The 17,837-nt window shown below is 38.9% G+C and overlaps 1 protein-coding gene across 13 annotated transcripts in view; it reads right to left on the reverse strand.

The window, feature by feature from the left end:
- Positions 1 to 17,837, reverse strand: part of NETO1 (neuropilin and tolloid like 1) — a 121,077-nt gene that overhangs the window by 53,471 nt on the left and 49,769 nt on the right. For 11 of the 13 annotated variants that reach the window (XR_003517023.1, XM_027576692.1, XM_027576690.1 and 8 more), the window contains exons 5-6: positions 2,454 to 2,495; positions 2,208 to 2,374 (exon numbers count right to left, since the gene is read on the reverse strand). The exons of 1 other annotated variant lie outside the window; for it this stretch is intronic. Coding sequence is in view for 11 of the 12 variants with exons in the window: in XM_027576692.1 (XP_027432493.1) it covers positions 2,208 to 2,374; positions 2,454 to 2,495 (209 nt within the window). In the remaining variant the exon portion in view is untranslated. The remainder of the gene's footprint in view (positions 1 to 2,207; positions 2,375 to 2,453; positions 2,496 to 17,837) is intronic. One more of the 13 variants, XM_027576694.2, reaches the window with a different exon arrangement.

Here is a 17,837-nt window from a genome sequence, read left to right on the forward strand (position 1 = left end):
TGTTGCTCTGGAATTGTGCAAAAGACAGCCTATTTACCAGCTGGGAAAAAAAAACGACGTGTGTTTACGCTCCCATAAAAACCCTCTCTTTATCGCTGCTGTGAAAGATGTTGCTTACAGCAATGAGGTGGGGCTCAAATGTTTCCAACTGGAGAATTTTTTTTCTAATCTTTCATTCATAGAGTTTAAGAAAAATGAATAGCACTTGCCTGTGAACCCACAGATTATGTAAGAGAGAATAATTAACTGCAATCTAGCTCCTTTATAATCCAAGGAGTGCGTTGGCTTTTATGTCACGAACAGCCTTTGATTTTTTTTTTTTTTTAAAGGAGGAATCACTGGGTTTTTCTTGATAATACAATAAAAGTTTTCAAAGATTTGCACAGATGCAAAGAGGCCCGCCGGGGGCAAAGCTAGAAGCCAGAGCATGGCTCTGAATGCCTGTGACTGCAAGTCTGGGCAAAGCATGCCGCACTTCCAAATAGTAGGCAGACCCAGAGACAGATTCCTGGGAAAATCAAGTGAGGACAGCCAACACATTTCCTGAAATACCAGCCTCCTCAAAGATGACTCTATTTTCCCCCCCGTCCTGAATATCCAGCCACCAAAATCCCCTCTATCGATCTTGAATCTTTCTTTGGTCTGTCTACCATCATAAGCTAGACTCAACTATGGGGCTCACTGCCACATCTTCCTCCTGAGTCTTCTGCTCACGGTGTTCACGCCTCTCTTCCTACATCCCAGAGAAAAAGTCTTTTTCCAGAATGCAAAGCTGCTCACATTTTCCTGCTGCACACTCTTCCATGTATCACTGCTACCAGAATGAATCTAGGTTCTTTAGGTCCCTTTGGCTCAAAGACTCATCATCCACCTCCATACTTTTATTTGCCTCCATGCTTTTATTTGGTCACATTCAATTACTTATTTCCTAAAAAAGCTCACTGTCGTCTGATTCTATGACCCTGATGCTATTCCCTCTACCTGGAGAGCCCTTCCCTGGTCTACCTGACACAATGCTGTTTCTCATTAAGTTTCAGCTGAATTTGATTCCACATTTGACTTACCTTCGCAGGTGTATGATACTTCTCCCTCTCTCTACTACACCTTAGGAACACCTCAGTGATCATGGCTCATTCCTTGGATTATTTGGTTACAAATTTGTCTAAGAATTAAACAGGACGCGTGAGGACAGGGGCGGGCACGTTTTCTTCAGCTCTCCAACATGATGCTTGAGACTTTACAGAGCCACTAAATCTATTGATTAAATAATAAACTGTTTCAACCTCAATAAAGTCAATGACAAACCTAATAAATCAATAAGGCTTGGTTGAAACTATATAACTGAGGAGTGACAATAAAGGAAGGGGGATTGGCAAATAACACTCCCCACCTATGATAGTCATTGACACAAAGTTATCCCCAGTATTCCTTAAAATTTCAATAAGAGGATAAATATGGTTGTTTTAAGGAAGTATTTCCAAAATAGTGGTCTGACTCTGAATCTGACCCATAATATATTTAGTTTAATAGCATGTAAATTTACAATTTAAAAAATGTATTGCCAGTATTTAAAAACCAAGGTGATCAACATAAAATCCTGACTTCTTCCATGTTATGAGAAGATTGGAGGACTTGGTAATGTTAGACCAATACTTTTTCATAACAACAATAAAAAGGAGCTTAAGAGGCAGTGGACAGCTGGCCGGCTTCTTTGCACGGGCCAGGCTTTCCCAGGTCCTGTTTGCCACTGCCCCCCAGCCTTATCATAAAATATTTTATATGCCAGAGATATGTGCTTTTGCAAGGCCTGGACAATTTCTTCCAAAGATACAACATTAGGTTGAAAAGCGAGCAAACTACAGATACTAACAGGAAGGGCATAAGTGTGATTATACTTAGACGCACAGCTTAGATATACCATTTCAATCCATTTTCCTGAGGGGCGGGGCGGGGGGGGTGGTAGTCACCTTAGGGTCTCTTGTCCAGATGATCAAATGATCTCTTTAAAGCACCCTCTCCATATTATTTACAACATCAAAAATTTCCTTGGTTGGGGCAAGACAAGTTGCATTTCAAACCAAAATAAAATGAGAGCTTATGATTGCACTCTGAAACCCACTTAACATGTCCAGTTGGTTCAAAGCAGTGCATGCTCCAGACACTTCCGAGCTGACTGTTTTCAAATCTGTTTTCACCTTAAGACTGACCTTGGATCGTGGAGGTGCCCGGATGTACCACTTGCAATCCACAGCCTCGCTAGCAGAAGCTTTGCCTTCTTTCATAATTTGTATAGATTCCACAATTCCTTCAGGACCGCCCATCTCAAACTCACATGCTAAATAACAAAATGCCAAACAAACATACAAAAATGGAGCTTGAATAATAAACCAAAAGTGTATTTCAGAGCAGAAAACAAAGACCTCTGAACATTATTGAGTATCTATTTTACCAACCTGGTAACGGTTTCAAAACTCCAAGGTCCTTAAAGTCGGGATCTTAAAAATCGAGAAAAAGATAATTAGTCTTATTCTGCATTTATTCCTTAAAATGATGGTGAGTAATATACCATTAAATTATTCAGGAATCTGCCAAAAAATATATTAAGGGAAATTAAGTGGTTAAATAAAAAACTGTATGATAATGTTAAGACTGAAATGTTAATTTATAAAACAGAATTATTACCACAGCGTTTTTATCACTACAAAAGAAGCCATTTTTAAAAACCTTCCAATGCCATTCTTCATCTATGCATCAAATAAAAATATTACTCATTATCTCTAAATCCATAATCGGACACTAGATGGTTTTATAAAATGTATCCACAGGTAAGTCAAGTTTTGAGTGTATTTCCATCTACGACGCATAGAGTCATTTTGTCTGATTTAACAGATTCTGTAAATTGTTGAAACACCATTTTCTTTGCCACTGAAATACTGAAAGTACAGATTTCAGCTGTGAAACCGAGGGCCTCTTTCCCCCAGCAGAATGCACTATCCTATTTCCAGCAGACCTTTTTCCTTAACTTTTTATTCCATGCTAGCTTCCAAAGTATTCCTCAGTATTGGCGGTGTCCTCTCAACGCCAGCTCCCTCCCTGGCTTTCGCCTCACCCCATCCCAGATCCAGGTATGTGTCCTTCTCTGCTCACGTACTTGGGGGAAGCTTGATTTATCATGAGCCTCAGAAGTGTCCTAAGTGTTAGAAGCCAAAATGGTGGGCTTGTTTCCACTTCCTGAAACTGACTTTGAGATAGGTTTGCAACCAGTGAAATGTAATGGTGAGCCAGCTGGAGGACTTCTGAGAAAGCTTTCTTCAAAAATAAAAAGAAACAAGGCATATATAGTTTTCTGGCTCACACTGTGATCTGGTTTGTATGGGGTCCCTTTGGGATTGTGCACAGTGGTCAGCTTATGATGTTGACAGGTGCTGACATGAGGAGACACTAACTCTCAAGGGTGAGAGAACAGAAACCTGTAGAACACGAATCCTTACGAACATCACTGGGGCACTATATTCAACTACCCTGTAGTCACACTTCCTCCCCCTTTTGCTTTTTGAAACAATGTACGTCCTTATAATTTCAGTTACTTTGAATTGGATGTTCTTTTACTTATGGATAAAGGCATTAATGGTTATGATTTTTCTTGGAGACACCTGGCATCTGATTTAAAAGGTAACTGTGAAACTTAATTTCTTTTTACTACTGAGGTATCGGCTATAAATTAAAAACCTTATAAAGTTAGAAATATATTGAGAGACACTGCTCAACAAGAGTCTAGGGCTGAAATATGAAAGGGTAGCACTCTCAGGAGGCAATTATTTATGGATATCAAGACTGTGTGTGTGTAGATGTCGGTGTGTATCCAAGTGTTCTCCCTTATATGTCTGTGTGCCTGGGGACGCTAAGCCTGTGGCTTCAGGCTGACTGTATCACTGTACTTATTTTCATTACAGTTTCTTTTTCCCTAATTTTCTTAAACCGTAATGCGTACTGATACACTGAAATTGAAAGGCCTGGATCAGCCAGGCTACAATTTAGTTATGTCAACTATTTAGACTCACTTTATTATAGAACACAATTATAATGTGGTAATATATTTTGAATCAAGATACAAATCCTTTGTATAATTTTTTTAAAGATTTTATTTATTTATTTGACAGAGAGATACGGCGAGAGAGGGAACACAAGGTGAGAGAGGGAACACAAGCAGGGGGAGGGGCAGAGGGAGAAGCAGGCTTCCCGTGGAGCAGGGAGCCCGATGCGGGGCTCGATCCCAGGACCCCGGGATCATGACCGGAGCCGAAGGCAGATGCTCCACTGACTGAACCACCCAGGCGCCCCCCGAATTCCTTTGTATAATTATTTTGAAAACAGTTCTTTTACCTTTCGGAAGGAAGGAGGGAAAGGGGGGAGGAAGGGAAGGAGGAAGGAGGGAAGGAAGGATAAAGAGTGAGGGGAAGAAGGAGGAGGAAGTACCTGGTGCAATTTCCATGAAAGATGCAGAAATGAGGACAACATAGTTAATTTGGATCAGGATACCCCAAGCAGATGTTTTTGCCTTCATCTAAATTAATGGATATTTGGTTATTCTTTCAAAAAAGTGTGTGATATTTGTGTGTATATATATATAAATTATTTATGTGAGAGAGAGAGAGAGAGAGAATCTCAAGCAGACTCCCTGCTGAGCATGGAGCCCGACATGGGGCTTCATATCACGACCCCTGAAGAGAAATCAAGAGTCGGATGCTTAACCGACTGAGCTACCCAGGTGCCCCTCAAAAAATGTGTATTTAATACCTACTGTGCACAATAAAAGAACTATGTTTTGTACAGAATTACGCAGACTGGTTGTCACCACTAAGTAGTCTTATTGGTCTTGAAGAGACCCCGTATTTTCCCTTACTTTTACATCAAGCTTGCCCACCTCAGTTATCCAGATTCTTCATGATTCATTATGTCCCTTTCACTATTTTGCATAACGTTTAATAACAGTCATTATAGATTTGAGTGTTTCAGCCTGGTATGGCTGTTCCTATGATTCTCGCCGACGTAGATGGTATTTCATTTTCTGGTTTGAAGGCTAACATTTGTCATTTTTATAACTCGTGCTACACAATGTTGAGAGAAATGCCAGTTCTGGGAGTTGAAAATTTATTTTTGTCTTTGTATTAATGGTGAGAGCACTGATGGTTAAGAAAAGGGGGGGAGGGAGGGAGAAAAAAACTTTAGGAAAGATCGTTTCCGTGCTCCCATTTGAATAAGCCACCAGTAATATCATGGCCGCAATGACCTGCAAAATAGAAAATAAACAACACAATATTTTTTTTAAAAGCAGCTTACACTGGATTTAAGAACGCTAAGATTTTTTTTTTTTTTTGCCCCAGGTTGTTCGGGGGCAATGGCAGAAATGATTCCGCAGCAGCACAGTGGAGATGGAGTAGGTGGAGATAGTAGCCACCTTCTACTCTAGATCTCCCCAAAGCTGTTCTCCACTAGGCACCTCTAATATACTTTTAAAAATATAAATCAAATTGTATTACTCACCTGGCTTTTCATTGCTGGTTGAATAAAACCACAGCTCTCTTTAAAGACTGTGATTCTCTGTGTGTTCTTGCCCCTGGCCCCCTGGCCCAATGTACCACAGGCTCCCGACTTTTCTGTCTCCTCCCAAAACAAACGGAGCCTTCCCGGCCCTCCGCACCTGAGGCTGCCCCCTCAGCGCTCAGAACTTGATGCTCCGTCTGCGCTGCCCTCCCCACAGGTCTTCGTATGGCTGGACCTTACTCCTTCTTCAGCTCATGACTGGAGTACTGTCTTCTCAAAAAGACCTTCCTGCATGAGCCTCTGTAAAGTAACACTACCTCTCACTTTCTTTTCTTCCTTCATGGTTTCTTTTATCAAAATCCACTCATGCTTTCCTATTGGTTTACTTTCCTATTGGCCATCGACTCCCATCACACTATAAGGAAGCACATTCTATAAGGGACTTTTGTCTACTGCTCGCCTCTCTCCAAGACCTAGAATACCACTTGCACCTAGTGGGAGCACCATAAATATTATTGAGTTTAACAAATTTCTCTGTGTATATAAAAAATACAGTTACTTTATACCAGGTTGATTTTCTTATACTGTTGACGTATTTGCAACACATATAACTATACCTTTCCAATTCAGAGGCTCCCACAGTAAATTATCAAATTAGATAGGGACTAATCTCTAATAAATCAAACCCGAGCTCTTTCTTTCTGGGCACCAGCTGACCACATCCCCCACCCTCCCTGACAGGTAGGGGTCGCTGTGTGACCGAGTTCTGCCCAGTGAAATGTGGACAAAATGGCTGAAAATTCACTTGAAGCCTGAGCTCATAAAAATTACTTGAAACAATTCTCTACTCCCTCTTCCTCTCTTCCATGGTCCACCACAGAAGATCCCATCAGCTTCAGCTCTTAAATGAAAATGTATGACAGAGTTTCCAGATCCTACATGCTATTTGATGACATCATCACTATTATGGTTACTAAAACATTTGTGTTTCTAAGAATATTCTAAGGTAGTGGATTTAGGGTATAAATGATATACATTTTCAGAGATTAATCCAGCTTATTCTCAATAATTTTACTGGACATTACTGGCTTGCTTCAATTTTCCCTGCTCTATTCTCTATAACCTCATTTTTGTCCAAGACATTGTTATTATGAAATCTAGAATTATGTCTCAGACATACATGAAAGCACAACTAGATTTAGGACATTTTTCTGTCTTATTTTATAACTATATATATATATATATATATATGTAAAAATATTTTAAATTTTTTTCTAATTTTAAAAATTTTTATCTAAATATGAATATTATGAAATTCAGTAATATTTTCCCTGAAATAAAAGAAATATATCTGTAATACATTCTTCTTCCTGTGTACGGGAGACATTTGTCAGGGATGGAGAAGATTGACAGCCTCACTTTCTCCACCATCCTTACACAGTCTGTTTCTAAAGCTGGAGAAAAGGATGACACTAATATTCCAAAGAGGTCGCTTACTCATGAAAAGGAGAAATCTACTCCCAATAAGAAGGGAAGGCTGTCCATAAGAAATGAAAATATGACAAAAGCTATCATTCCTTCAGTTTTATAGATGTTAATAATTTGTTTTATTGCAATTTAGGCAGAAAAATATTTTCTAGTAATTTTATTGTGACAGTTTGCAACATTATTTTGAGTAAATAATTGTTTAAAAATTATTAGATATTTTAAATGTAGACATAATCAGCTCTTCAAAAGCTAAAAATCTTTTATTACACTTTTGAAACTAAAATTGATAAAGTCCCTGAGGCATCTTACAAAGTAAGTTATTGTCCTGCATTGGCTGGAGAAGCACACACGAGAGATGACAGACTAACAGTGCGCGGCTGCCATTGCTTGATGTCTACTGGATGGATACTCAGGGAAAAAAACAAAAACAGGACTCTCCTGCTTTCCAGCCTACAGCAACTTGTTGATTTAAAGTTTTAGCTTTAAACAAGAAGAAAAACTTAATATCTTGTCTACAGAATTTTACTTTTGTGTAGCAAATAGATGTACAGACATGGTTGAGCTTGCTTCTTTTGCTTGAGTTCATCCAGCGTCAGCGTGAGCCAATCACCAAAGACCTTCTTCTATGTGAATGCTTGGCAACAAATGCGAGTTGTGCTGAAATATTCAAATTATTGGAAAACTTCTGAATGTTATGAGTTATGCTGGAACATCTGTGTTGACATTTGCATTGACGGTGCAAAAGCAATGGTAAATAAACTGCTGATGCTTTAGCAGGATTCAAGACAATGGCACCAAACCACAGCCATTGGTATTTATTGTATAATTCATGCCCATGCATTTGTGGGGGTAGAGAACTATTTTACTTAAAAATCTCCTTGATGAAAAAGTGTTATTTTTTTAAAATCTAAAATTTTGAGTACATGTCTTTTCTGCAGAATGAACACAGTGAATCTGTTGACTTTAAAGAAAACAACTGACAATATTTGCTGCCAATGATCAAATTCAAGCTTCAGGCAAAGAAAATCATACCCATCACTGTGTATCTGACAACTTCCCAATACTTAAAGCATTTTTAAACGTGCTTGTTGATTAAATGAACAAATGTGATTTTTGATGTTCAATAATGAAATGGGTCAACATTTGGAAGATCTGTGTTACAGTGATCCAACAGCTGTCAAAGAGTAATGCATGACCTTAAGAAATCACACATGGGTGAAAGAGCCATAGACAGATGTTAATAAACAGAATACAAAAACTTCACTGATACAGTTTCACCATTCCTCATTGCAAAAAACCTTTAAGAAACTATCACTTTTCGAGATTTGAAGTAGTATATCCATCTGAAAAGGCTATGAAAATATTCTTCCCTTTTTCAACTACATATCTCTGTGAGGTTGAATTTTCTTCATCTACTTCAACCGTAAAAAAACATTGTAACGCATTTAATGAAGTAGATGAGAGAATTAGTTGTCTTCTAATAAGCCAGACACTGAATAGATTTCCAAAAATTAAAACAATGTAATTCTTCTAATTCTTTTAATATTTATTAATATTTTAATATCAATAAATGCCTTTTAACATATGTTTTTAGGTTAACACAGTATACTTTTTCTATGAATTAACAAATAGCTATTTAAAATGTTATCAGCTTGGGGCGCCTGGATGGCTCAGTTGTTAAGCGTCTGCCTTTCACTCAGGTCATGATCCCAGGGTCCTGGGATCGAGTCCCACATCCGGTTCCCTGCTCAGCGAGAAGCCTGCTTCTCCATCTCCCACTCCCCCTGCTTGTGCTCTTGTTCTCACTGTGTCTCTCTCTGTCAAATAAATAAATAAAATCTTTTAAAAATATTAAAAAATAAAATGTTATCGGCTTGAATGTCTAATATAATAAGGATTGACTGAATATGGCCATATAAGCCAAAGCACTTTGAGGTCTTCAAGAGAGGGTAAGACTAAAATATTGCAGAAGTTCTGCCCTAGCCAACCCCACCTTTGTAACCTGGGTAAAGGTCTTCTTCCAACAAAAGTCAAAGTTGAAATTTATTAACTCAGGACTGTGTGATACATTTATTTCATATTCAAAAGAAATTTCCACAAGGATAGCCATATTGTAGATGAACTTCCAGTAAATTAATGTTTATCTGATTAGACTATCACTAAACCAAATCAGAGGTATCTTCATTTTAGAAATGAACAAAATGGAGGGTCAGTTACTTTAGGAAAATGCAACTTGTTTTGACCTAAAACCTAAACAGCTTTATAGCTAATTTATAACATTGAACCAATCATTAAATATCCCTGAAACTTACTTTTCCTGAGCTGAAAATGGTGTTGATCTAGGCTTTTATAGCTCACATATGCCATTATATCACAAAACACAATGCTATTCCTCGAACAACAGTTTATGGGAAAATGGAATTGCCTGACCTGGCCATGTAACCGTAACTATAAAACCCTCGGATTATAAAACTTAACTTCGGTACTTGGATACAGTTGCAAGGCACAGTTCAACTACCCAACTGGATAGTCTTAGAGAAGGTGAATCAGTATTTCCCTCAAACTTCCACAATCTCACACATTCTGAATTATGTCATAAGCTACATAATGTCTTCCTTTCTCCTGTCTACTTGCTTTGGAAAGTCCTGAAATATCTCTGGATATATCTTTATTCAGTCAGCTCTTACATGGAAACTAACTGCCACTCCAGTGGACACTTCGGTATTTCCACCCTTCTCTACCCATCTAGAACCCATCTCAGCCTTGGCTCCCAGCTTCCTACTCAAGATTAAAAAACCACTGACTTTGTGGTTTTAACAATCAGTTAACTGAACTTAAAATGTCATTTTAAAAAGCAAGTGCAAAAAATCTTGACATCATAGTACTAAAATAGATTGCGTCATCATATTACCTGATTTATTTCACTCTTGTCTGGAAGCAGTATTGCTCTAACATAAAATCCATAGTATAATACTTTAAACCTTTTTAAGGTTGCTGTTATTTATAAGTATAAGGCTGGCAATTACACCTTCACAGAGAGTTTCTCTTCCTAAGGGTTGGCACCGAGTTTATATACCATGACTTTTGGCTTAACATAAACTTACTCGTATACGGATTTTAGAAATCAAACCTTAAAGAATTTCAGGAAGGAAATTTGCAAGCCCTTTAAAATATTATTGAGGGCGCCTGGGTGGCTCAGTTGGTTAAGCAACTGCCTTCGGCTCAGGTCATGATCCTGGAGTCCCGGGATCGAGTCCCACATCGGGCTCCCTGCTCAGCAGGGAGTCTGCTTCTCCCTCTGACCCTCTTCCCTCTCATGCTATCTCTCATTCTCTCTCTCTCAAATAAATAAATAAAATCTTAAGAAAAATAAAATAAAATAAAATAAAATATTATTGATATTTGCATGGCTTGTACAGATGTTTTGTTTCCTTGTTTTATTTCTTTAGCTATAATATAGAAAGTTTTCTCATGATGCTCATATTCACATTTAAATATACTGAGAAAACATAACTCTTTTTTATTAAATGTATGCAAAGAATCTAGATTTTGCTTGTGCCCACACTAAACAGGCTTTTACAATGTTTGTTTTTGATAGTCACCAGACAATAGTATTGTTCTATGGGGAAAATATGCATTTACTATACAGAATAAAGAAAAATCTTGTGAGAATAAAGGAAGAAGAAATCATCAGAAGACCAAAAGAGTAATAAAGACAAATAAAAAAAAACCCTAGATTGTCCAAAACTGGCATTTGGTGTTTGAATATTGAATGCAAAGGAAGTCAGGGAAGTTCTTGATTGATTATTAGTAACTCCCTGCCCCTGCCCACTTCTCTCAGAAGCTCTTTTCAGTCATCCACTTATTACATCCTAAATGACATGAAACCTCAGATGAACAAGTCCATCTTTTGAACCATCTTTTTCATAGAACTGGTCTAATAAGACATTTCTTGCTGGCATAACTGTGATGCCAGCCCTGTCAGTGAATGAACACTTCCTTAAAAAAAAAAAAAAAAGATTTATTTATTTATTTTTGAGAGAGACAGAGAGTGTACACTAGAGCAGGGGAAGGGGCAGAGGGAGAGAGAATATCCAAGCAGACCCTGCTGAGCACAGAGCCCGACAACATGGGGCTTAATCTCATGAACCCTGAGATCATGACCTGAGCCGAAACGAAGAGTCAGATGCTCAACCGACTAAGACACCCAGGTGCCCCTGAATGAACACTTCCAATGTCCTCTTCTTCCGCTCAACAACTTCACACTTAATGCTTTCCCAACATTCAGCAATGTTTATCTATGTACACAAGAAAGATGCAGGCTTCCAGTTATGGAAGGAATAAGTCACAGGCATAAAAGGCACAGCATAGGGACTATAGTGAATGATATGGTAATAACATTGTATGGGGACAGATGGGAGCTACACTGAAGGTGAGCATAGGGTGGTGTATGCAGAAATTGAGTCACTATGTTGTGCACATGAAACTAATGTATTTAGTTGACACTAATGTGTCAACTATACTCAAGAGAACTAATTTTTTTTTAAAAGTGTTATTTTAGGGGCACCTGGGTGGCTCAGCCAGTTAAGCGTCTGCCTTCGGCTCAGGTCATGATCCCAGGGTCCTGGGATGGAGCCCTGCGTCGGGCTCCCTGCTCAGCGGGGAGTCTGCTTCTCCCTCTGCCTCTGCCCCTCCCTTCTGCTTGTGCTCTCTCCCTCCTTCACTCTCACTCTCAAATAAATAAATAAAAACCTTTAAAGAAAATTTTTAAAAAGTGTTATTTCATAGGAATCAGGGAGAAGTGGAATTCTTGACCATAGAAGAGTTTAGAGCAAACATCATGGCAGGTAGTGTGGGACTTGCATCTGAGGTTTCATACCTAGAAGAGAGAGAGCAGGAAAGGACGTCATGAGGGCCTCTGGCTAGTAAGGGTGGCACTCAGCTACAGAGGAGTAAGGTACTCCTGGCTCTGACATGCCAAGAACTGAAAGTGGGGGTGGTACCACAAGTTGTGTGTGTGTGTGTGTTTGTGTGTGTGAGCAAGACAAAGTTAGGGGTTGGCACAAACCTCACATCAACCTCTTTTATCCCACTGTGTCACTGTATGCTTAACAAATTGTCATTGAATTTGAAAAACATATATAAGAAAAAGTTATGTTTTCCCAATCTTATTTAAAAATATAAATGCAGGGCAACTGGGTGGCTCAGTTGGTTAAGCGCCTGCCTTCGGCTCAGGTCATGGTCCCGGAGTCCTGGGATCGAGTCCCTCATTGGGCTCCCGGCTCAGTGGGGAGCCTGCTTCTCCCTCTGACCCTCTCCTCTCTCATGCTGTTTCTCTCTCGCTCGCTCTCTAATAAATAAATAAATAAAATCTTGAAAAAAATATAAATGCAAGTGCCATGAGGAAGCCTTGTAAGTTACAGCTAACTAAATATAAAACCGCACAAGCCATGCAAATGTAGCTTCAAGACAAGATCTTTCATGCTTCCAGTGGATCTGATGAGCCTTAGCTGGTTCTAAATAGAGCTGGAATGGCCTCTAATTGGAGACTATGGGAGTGTCCTCTGTTGGTGCCCTTGGCAAGGACACTAGAGTTTGTATGCCAGGTGCTAGCAGTGCACATGGGCAAGTGGAGCCATCATGGGATTGGAAAAAATGAACAAAAGCAGAATGCCAAGTTCTGCCCCTGCCAGTAGATTGTCGTGAACGCATGCATGATGCATCTCTTGATAAATCCTGGAGATGCCCATGGAATGATCTAAACAGATGCATTTCTGCCCATCTGGATGAAGAGCTGTAGTTACCATATTCTCTTTTTAAAAGGAAGCGTGTCCTTACTTTACCCGACTCTCATCTTCTTGGACCAAGGTCAGAATCATCAAACTTTGGCCATCCTTCAAATCCACAAAATCCAGCCACTCACTTTTTATAAAAGCCATGTATGTGCAATGCATATTGATGTGGAATGACTGAGATTAAAAGGGCACAAATGATATTCCAGCCAATAAAAAAATGAAAAAAAAAACCTTGAAACAATATTATGTTAAACCAAATGGCCCTAAAAGCAAATCCAAAATATACAATCAAAAAGGAGGTCAAATATTAATTTCATAAAGAAGAATTCACCAGAAAGATTTAATGATACTGAACCTGTGTTATGTAACAACAATTATTGACAGAATTATACCTTCTAAGGTATTATTTGCCTCCTTTCTAAAAATATTGGTATAAAAATACCAACTGGCTTGGTACCAAGCAGAGAATTTATGAAAATCAGCTAAATAATGGGTAGGATATAGATTTCCTAAAGTATAAAGTGCTATATAAGTTATCCCATCTAGGTACACCGGAATTTTAGTTCCTGCATGGTAAATGGATACATAAAATATTGTTTATAAAATATACCTAAAATATTACTGTTGCTCCAAAACCCTTATTTACAAGTCAACTCCCACTATTGTAACTTCACTGTCTATTCTGCATATTGCACTTATTTCTACTGGAAAGCATCTAACTTTGGGGTTAATGAGGATTTCATCTCACTTCCTCACATGCCTGGGATCAGCTGGAGAATTGCCACAGAAATAACACAGTTTCTACTGCATATTTACAAATATCCAAATAAGGATAGATAAATGGTAAATGCCCAGACATCCACTTTTCCTTTAATATATGACAACATATACAAGGCATTAAAAAGCCCTTTTATGTCAACTTAGCTCAAAATTTATACCTTAATTTTAGATGATGGTAAAATTGAGCTTCTCTGAATATGTATAAAGCCATTGAAAAAAAACATTGTGCCTCATGTCACAGCTGGTGATTCCAGAGGACTTTCTAGATGCACACACCTGTCCGAGAACTGGAAATCTCGCCACGTACTTGCCTTCTCCACTAGCAGTTAACTTTGGTCCACTTAAGTATAGGGAGATTAAATGATTACAAAAATAAAAATCCAGAATCATTTCATTTGTATTTCTCAGTTTCTCGTCATCCCCCTGGAACCAATTTCTCCAATACCACAGTGATGCTGAAGGCTGGAATGGGTGTCTGAAACCAGTGTTTTTTAATGAGTATTTCATTTGCGAATACAAGTGATCAGTCAGGTACCTAGTTTTGAACCACATGTTAAGAAAGGTAGACTATAGCTCCTTAAATTCCTCCTCCTCAGAGAAAGAATTATTTCTGGAAAGTTTAGCCTCCATCTTAGGAAGTAGGGAGAATTATAGATGCTGGAGCTCCAGACAGAGCTGGGCTGTCTTCAGAGTCCACTTGGCCCCAAATCGCTCATCTAAAGATTGCAAGAATCAAACACTCTTCTAGCCCAGATCAAATACAACTCAGTATGCCCATTGAAATGTAAGTCTTAGAATGCTTAATAGTGCTGTACTGACATTGGTTTTCATTGGCATTTTAAAAATATTTGTTTAATTGTAAAGCTGGTGCTACATTATCAAAACTTGAAATGCTTCATTTGCCCAGAGACTATAGTTTGAGACCCAGCTGTTTACCGAGACACTTGCTAAATCTGCACACCCTTTGCCCATCTTTCTGTCATTCAAATATAAGAGCACCTAAAGTTATTTTATAAGAGGTGTGAAAATAATGCAAGATTTCCCCAAAGTAATGGTCTAACGCAGTATAAATCAGTATCATAATTTTTAAACTGAAAGGAGGGACTTAGGTCTCTCTTAAGTCAGAGAGTATGACTGATGAGATCCCATCCATTTTATTTCCCTAGACTTTTCATTTTTATTAATTACTAGCCTTCTCCTAATTACCTGAGCTGAGAATTTCTAAAACAAAATTAACTTGACTCCTTCACACCTTTGCCTTCATCAAAAATACCACCAAGAGCTTTCAATTATTCTTTGTAAAATCCCTTACTACTAACCTCCCTTTCCAGTCTGCCTTAGTCTTCTTATTCCTGGCCTTCATCACCTTAGGGTATCAGAATCCTAGCCAGTCTCTTTGCCTTAGTCCCTCCCCCTCCAGTGCTTTCTGAATACTTGAGCTACATTGACATAAAAGGCAGAAATACATCCTCTCATACAAGGTCAAATGACTTTTGACAAGGATGCCAAGACATTCAATGTTGGAAGGGCAGTCTTTGCAGCACATGGTGCTGGGAAAGCTGGATATCCATGTGCAAAGTAATGAATTCGGACTCTTACCTAACATGTACAAAAATTTACTTGAACTATATCAAAGACCTAAATGTAAGACCTAAAACTATAAAACTCATAGACGGAAACGTTGGTTAAACTCTTTATGACATTGGCTTTGGCAATGATTTATTGAATATGATACCAAAGACCAAGGCAACAAAAGAAAAAATAAACAAATGGACTTCACTAAACTTGAAAAAATTTATGCATCAAAAGAATATCAACAGAATAAAAAGTCAACTCATTGAATAGGAAAAAAATACTTGCCATGCAGGTATCCCGTAAGATACCTGTCTAGCCTGTAGAGAGAACTCCTAAAAAGCAACAAGACCACCAATAAAAACCTAACAGCTCACTATTCAAAAATGGACAAATGACTTGAATAGATCTTTCTCTAAAGAAGATATATAAATAGCCAATTAAGCACATGAAAGGATGTTCAATATCACACATTAATCATTGGGGAAAAGAAACAAAACTACAATGAGATACTACTTCATGACCATTAAGGAGGCTACTCTCAATAACAGAGAAAATGACAAGTGCTGCTGAGGATGTGAAGAAGCTGGATCTCTCATGCACTGTTGGTGGGAATGTCAAATGGTACAGCTCCTGTGGGCAACAGTATGGCAGTTCCTCAAAAAATTAAAAACAGAATCACCATATGACCCCAAAATTCCACCTCTGGGTGGGAATAAAAGACAGGACAGAGCAAAAGATGCTGATCATATCATATCATTTCTAGAAAGAAAGAAGAAAATGGAGAGCATACAATATTTAAAGAAATAATTATTCAGAGTTTTAAAAGCTGTTAAGAAAGAGAAAATACTTAAAACAGCCAGAGAAAAAGAAAAGTCATTTCTTCAAAGGAGCAAATACTTGTGTTTAACAGAATCCAGGAGACACTGGAACGACATATGCAGCATGCTAGAAGAAGGTGGGTGCCAACCCAAGTCGCACCTGCAAGAAGGTATTATCAACACATATAACCTTCAAATCCTGATATCCAGAATATCTACAGACTGACAGTATGCAAGAGACAACACAATAAATGGGTAAAAGTTCTGAATAGGTATTTCACACAGGAAGAAATCCAGGTGTCCAGGAAACAGAATACAAGGTACTTAATCTTATTAATAATCAAGAATTGAACACTAATTAAAACAACTATGTCATCCCATTACACAGCTAACTAACCAGAAAAATAGACTAAGACTGACAACATCAAGCTTTGTGAGGGTGTGGGACAATGAGAACTTTCATCCACTGCTGCCCGTCCATTGTGGACATTGTTACTGCTCCATTTAAAAAGAATTCCATTTTCTGCTTTGGAACTGGATAGTGGTTGGAGGTCAGAAAGCCCTTGAGAAAACTATCAATGATAGCTGGAAGAACAGTTAGAAAAATCTTACTAGACTTTTACAGACAGCTGTGTTATTTCATGGTGGAAAGTGGCATGGGTAACACTGTTGCCTAGGTAACATGGAAGTTACGAAGTACACTCCGTGAACTTGAGAGGTTAAACTACGGAGATTTCCAGAATGAATGCTGAAAGTGCCAAATGCTTTCTCGTAGGTGCATTAAGATACAGATCGACCTGTGAAGAAACTTTTCATCAGAATCAAGGGGAGGACTTTGCCAACTCAGGACTCCATTATTGTCTCTTTCTTACTTCTCCAACCTGAAAATTATTCTAAAAGTAAAATACAGTCTGGGGGCAAAGATCAATCCAGAGTGCCTGCAATGGACCCTCTCCTTAAAGGGAGAGCTGAAGAGCTGTGTGGCTATTGGTTCACTGCTGAGAGATGTGAATGACCACCTCAACTGACACCTCAGCTCGGCAACTGGCTCATCTTTCCAAAGCATGCTGGAGTGGATTGCGTTGTGTTACACAGTAAACCTCAAAGTTCTGGTGACTCTCATAGCAGTTTTGATTCAAAGCAACAGAGAAACTTCAAAATGAAAAGAGGCCTCTAGGGTGCTAACCCCCTATAGTCAGGAAGAACGCTGAGAAACCTACTCTCTGCGAACATAGGCCCCTTTGAATGGAAGGTAGGAAGACTCCAAAATCAGAGCTCAGAGTCCAGAGTCCAGAGCCACTGCAGGCACCCAAAGGGAAAGTGACCCAAATAGAAAAAGTCCCTGCTGCCAATCAGAGGAAATGGTAACTTAGGTCAGGCTGGATTTTAGAATTACCATGGATGACACTACTGTGAGCCTCCCAATTTCTCTCTTCTAATGGGAGTGAGCGTTATGGTTTTCCATCCTGGTCTTACCGTTGCACATTGGGTGTGAGGGTGGGGCGGAGGGGGGTGCAGACTTTTTAGCTCACAGGTCTTGCCATCAAGGGAACTGCACTTGAACATCTGTGCCATTGGGATGCTGTCATGCAGTGCCATCCGCACTTGATGCAATACAGATGATGGGATACTAGATTTCAAGTTGTGTCATAAAGGGTGACAACTGGAGGGTCCTGGAAAGAAGTGAGTACCTATAGCTTGTGGGAGTTATATGGCGAGTTACAGTCAGGGGGCATACTGAGGTAGCCAGTCTTCAAAGATGCTCTCCAGCAGAATTCTTCTCCCTTATGGGGATGACTGTTCCCCTTCAAGAGGTGGAGGTTATGTACCCTCCCTT

The sequence above is a fragment of the Zalophus californianus genome, chromosome 14 (genome assembly GCF_009762305.2).
Source record: "Zalophus californianus isolate mZalCal1 chromosome 14, mZalCal1.pri.v2, whole genome shotgun sequence".
Classification (NCBI taxonomy): domain Eukaryota; kingdom Metazoa; phylum Chordata; class Mammalia; order Carnivora; family Otariidae; genus Zalophus; species Zalophus californianus.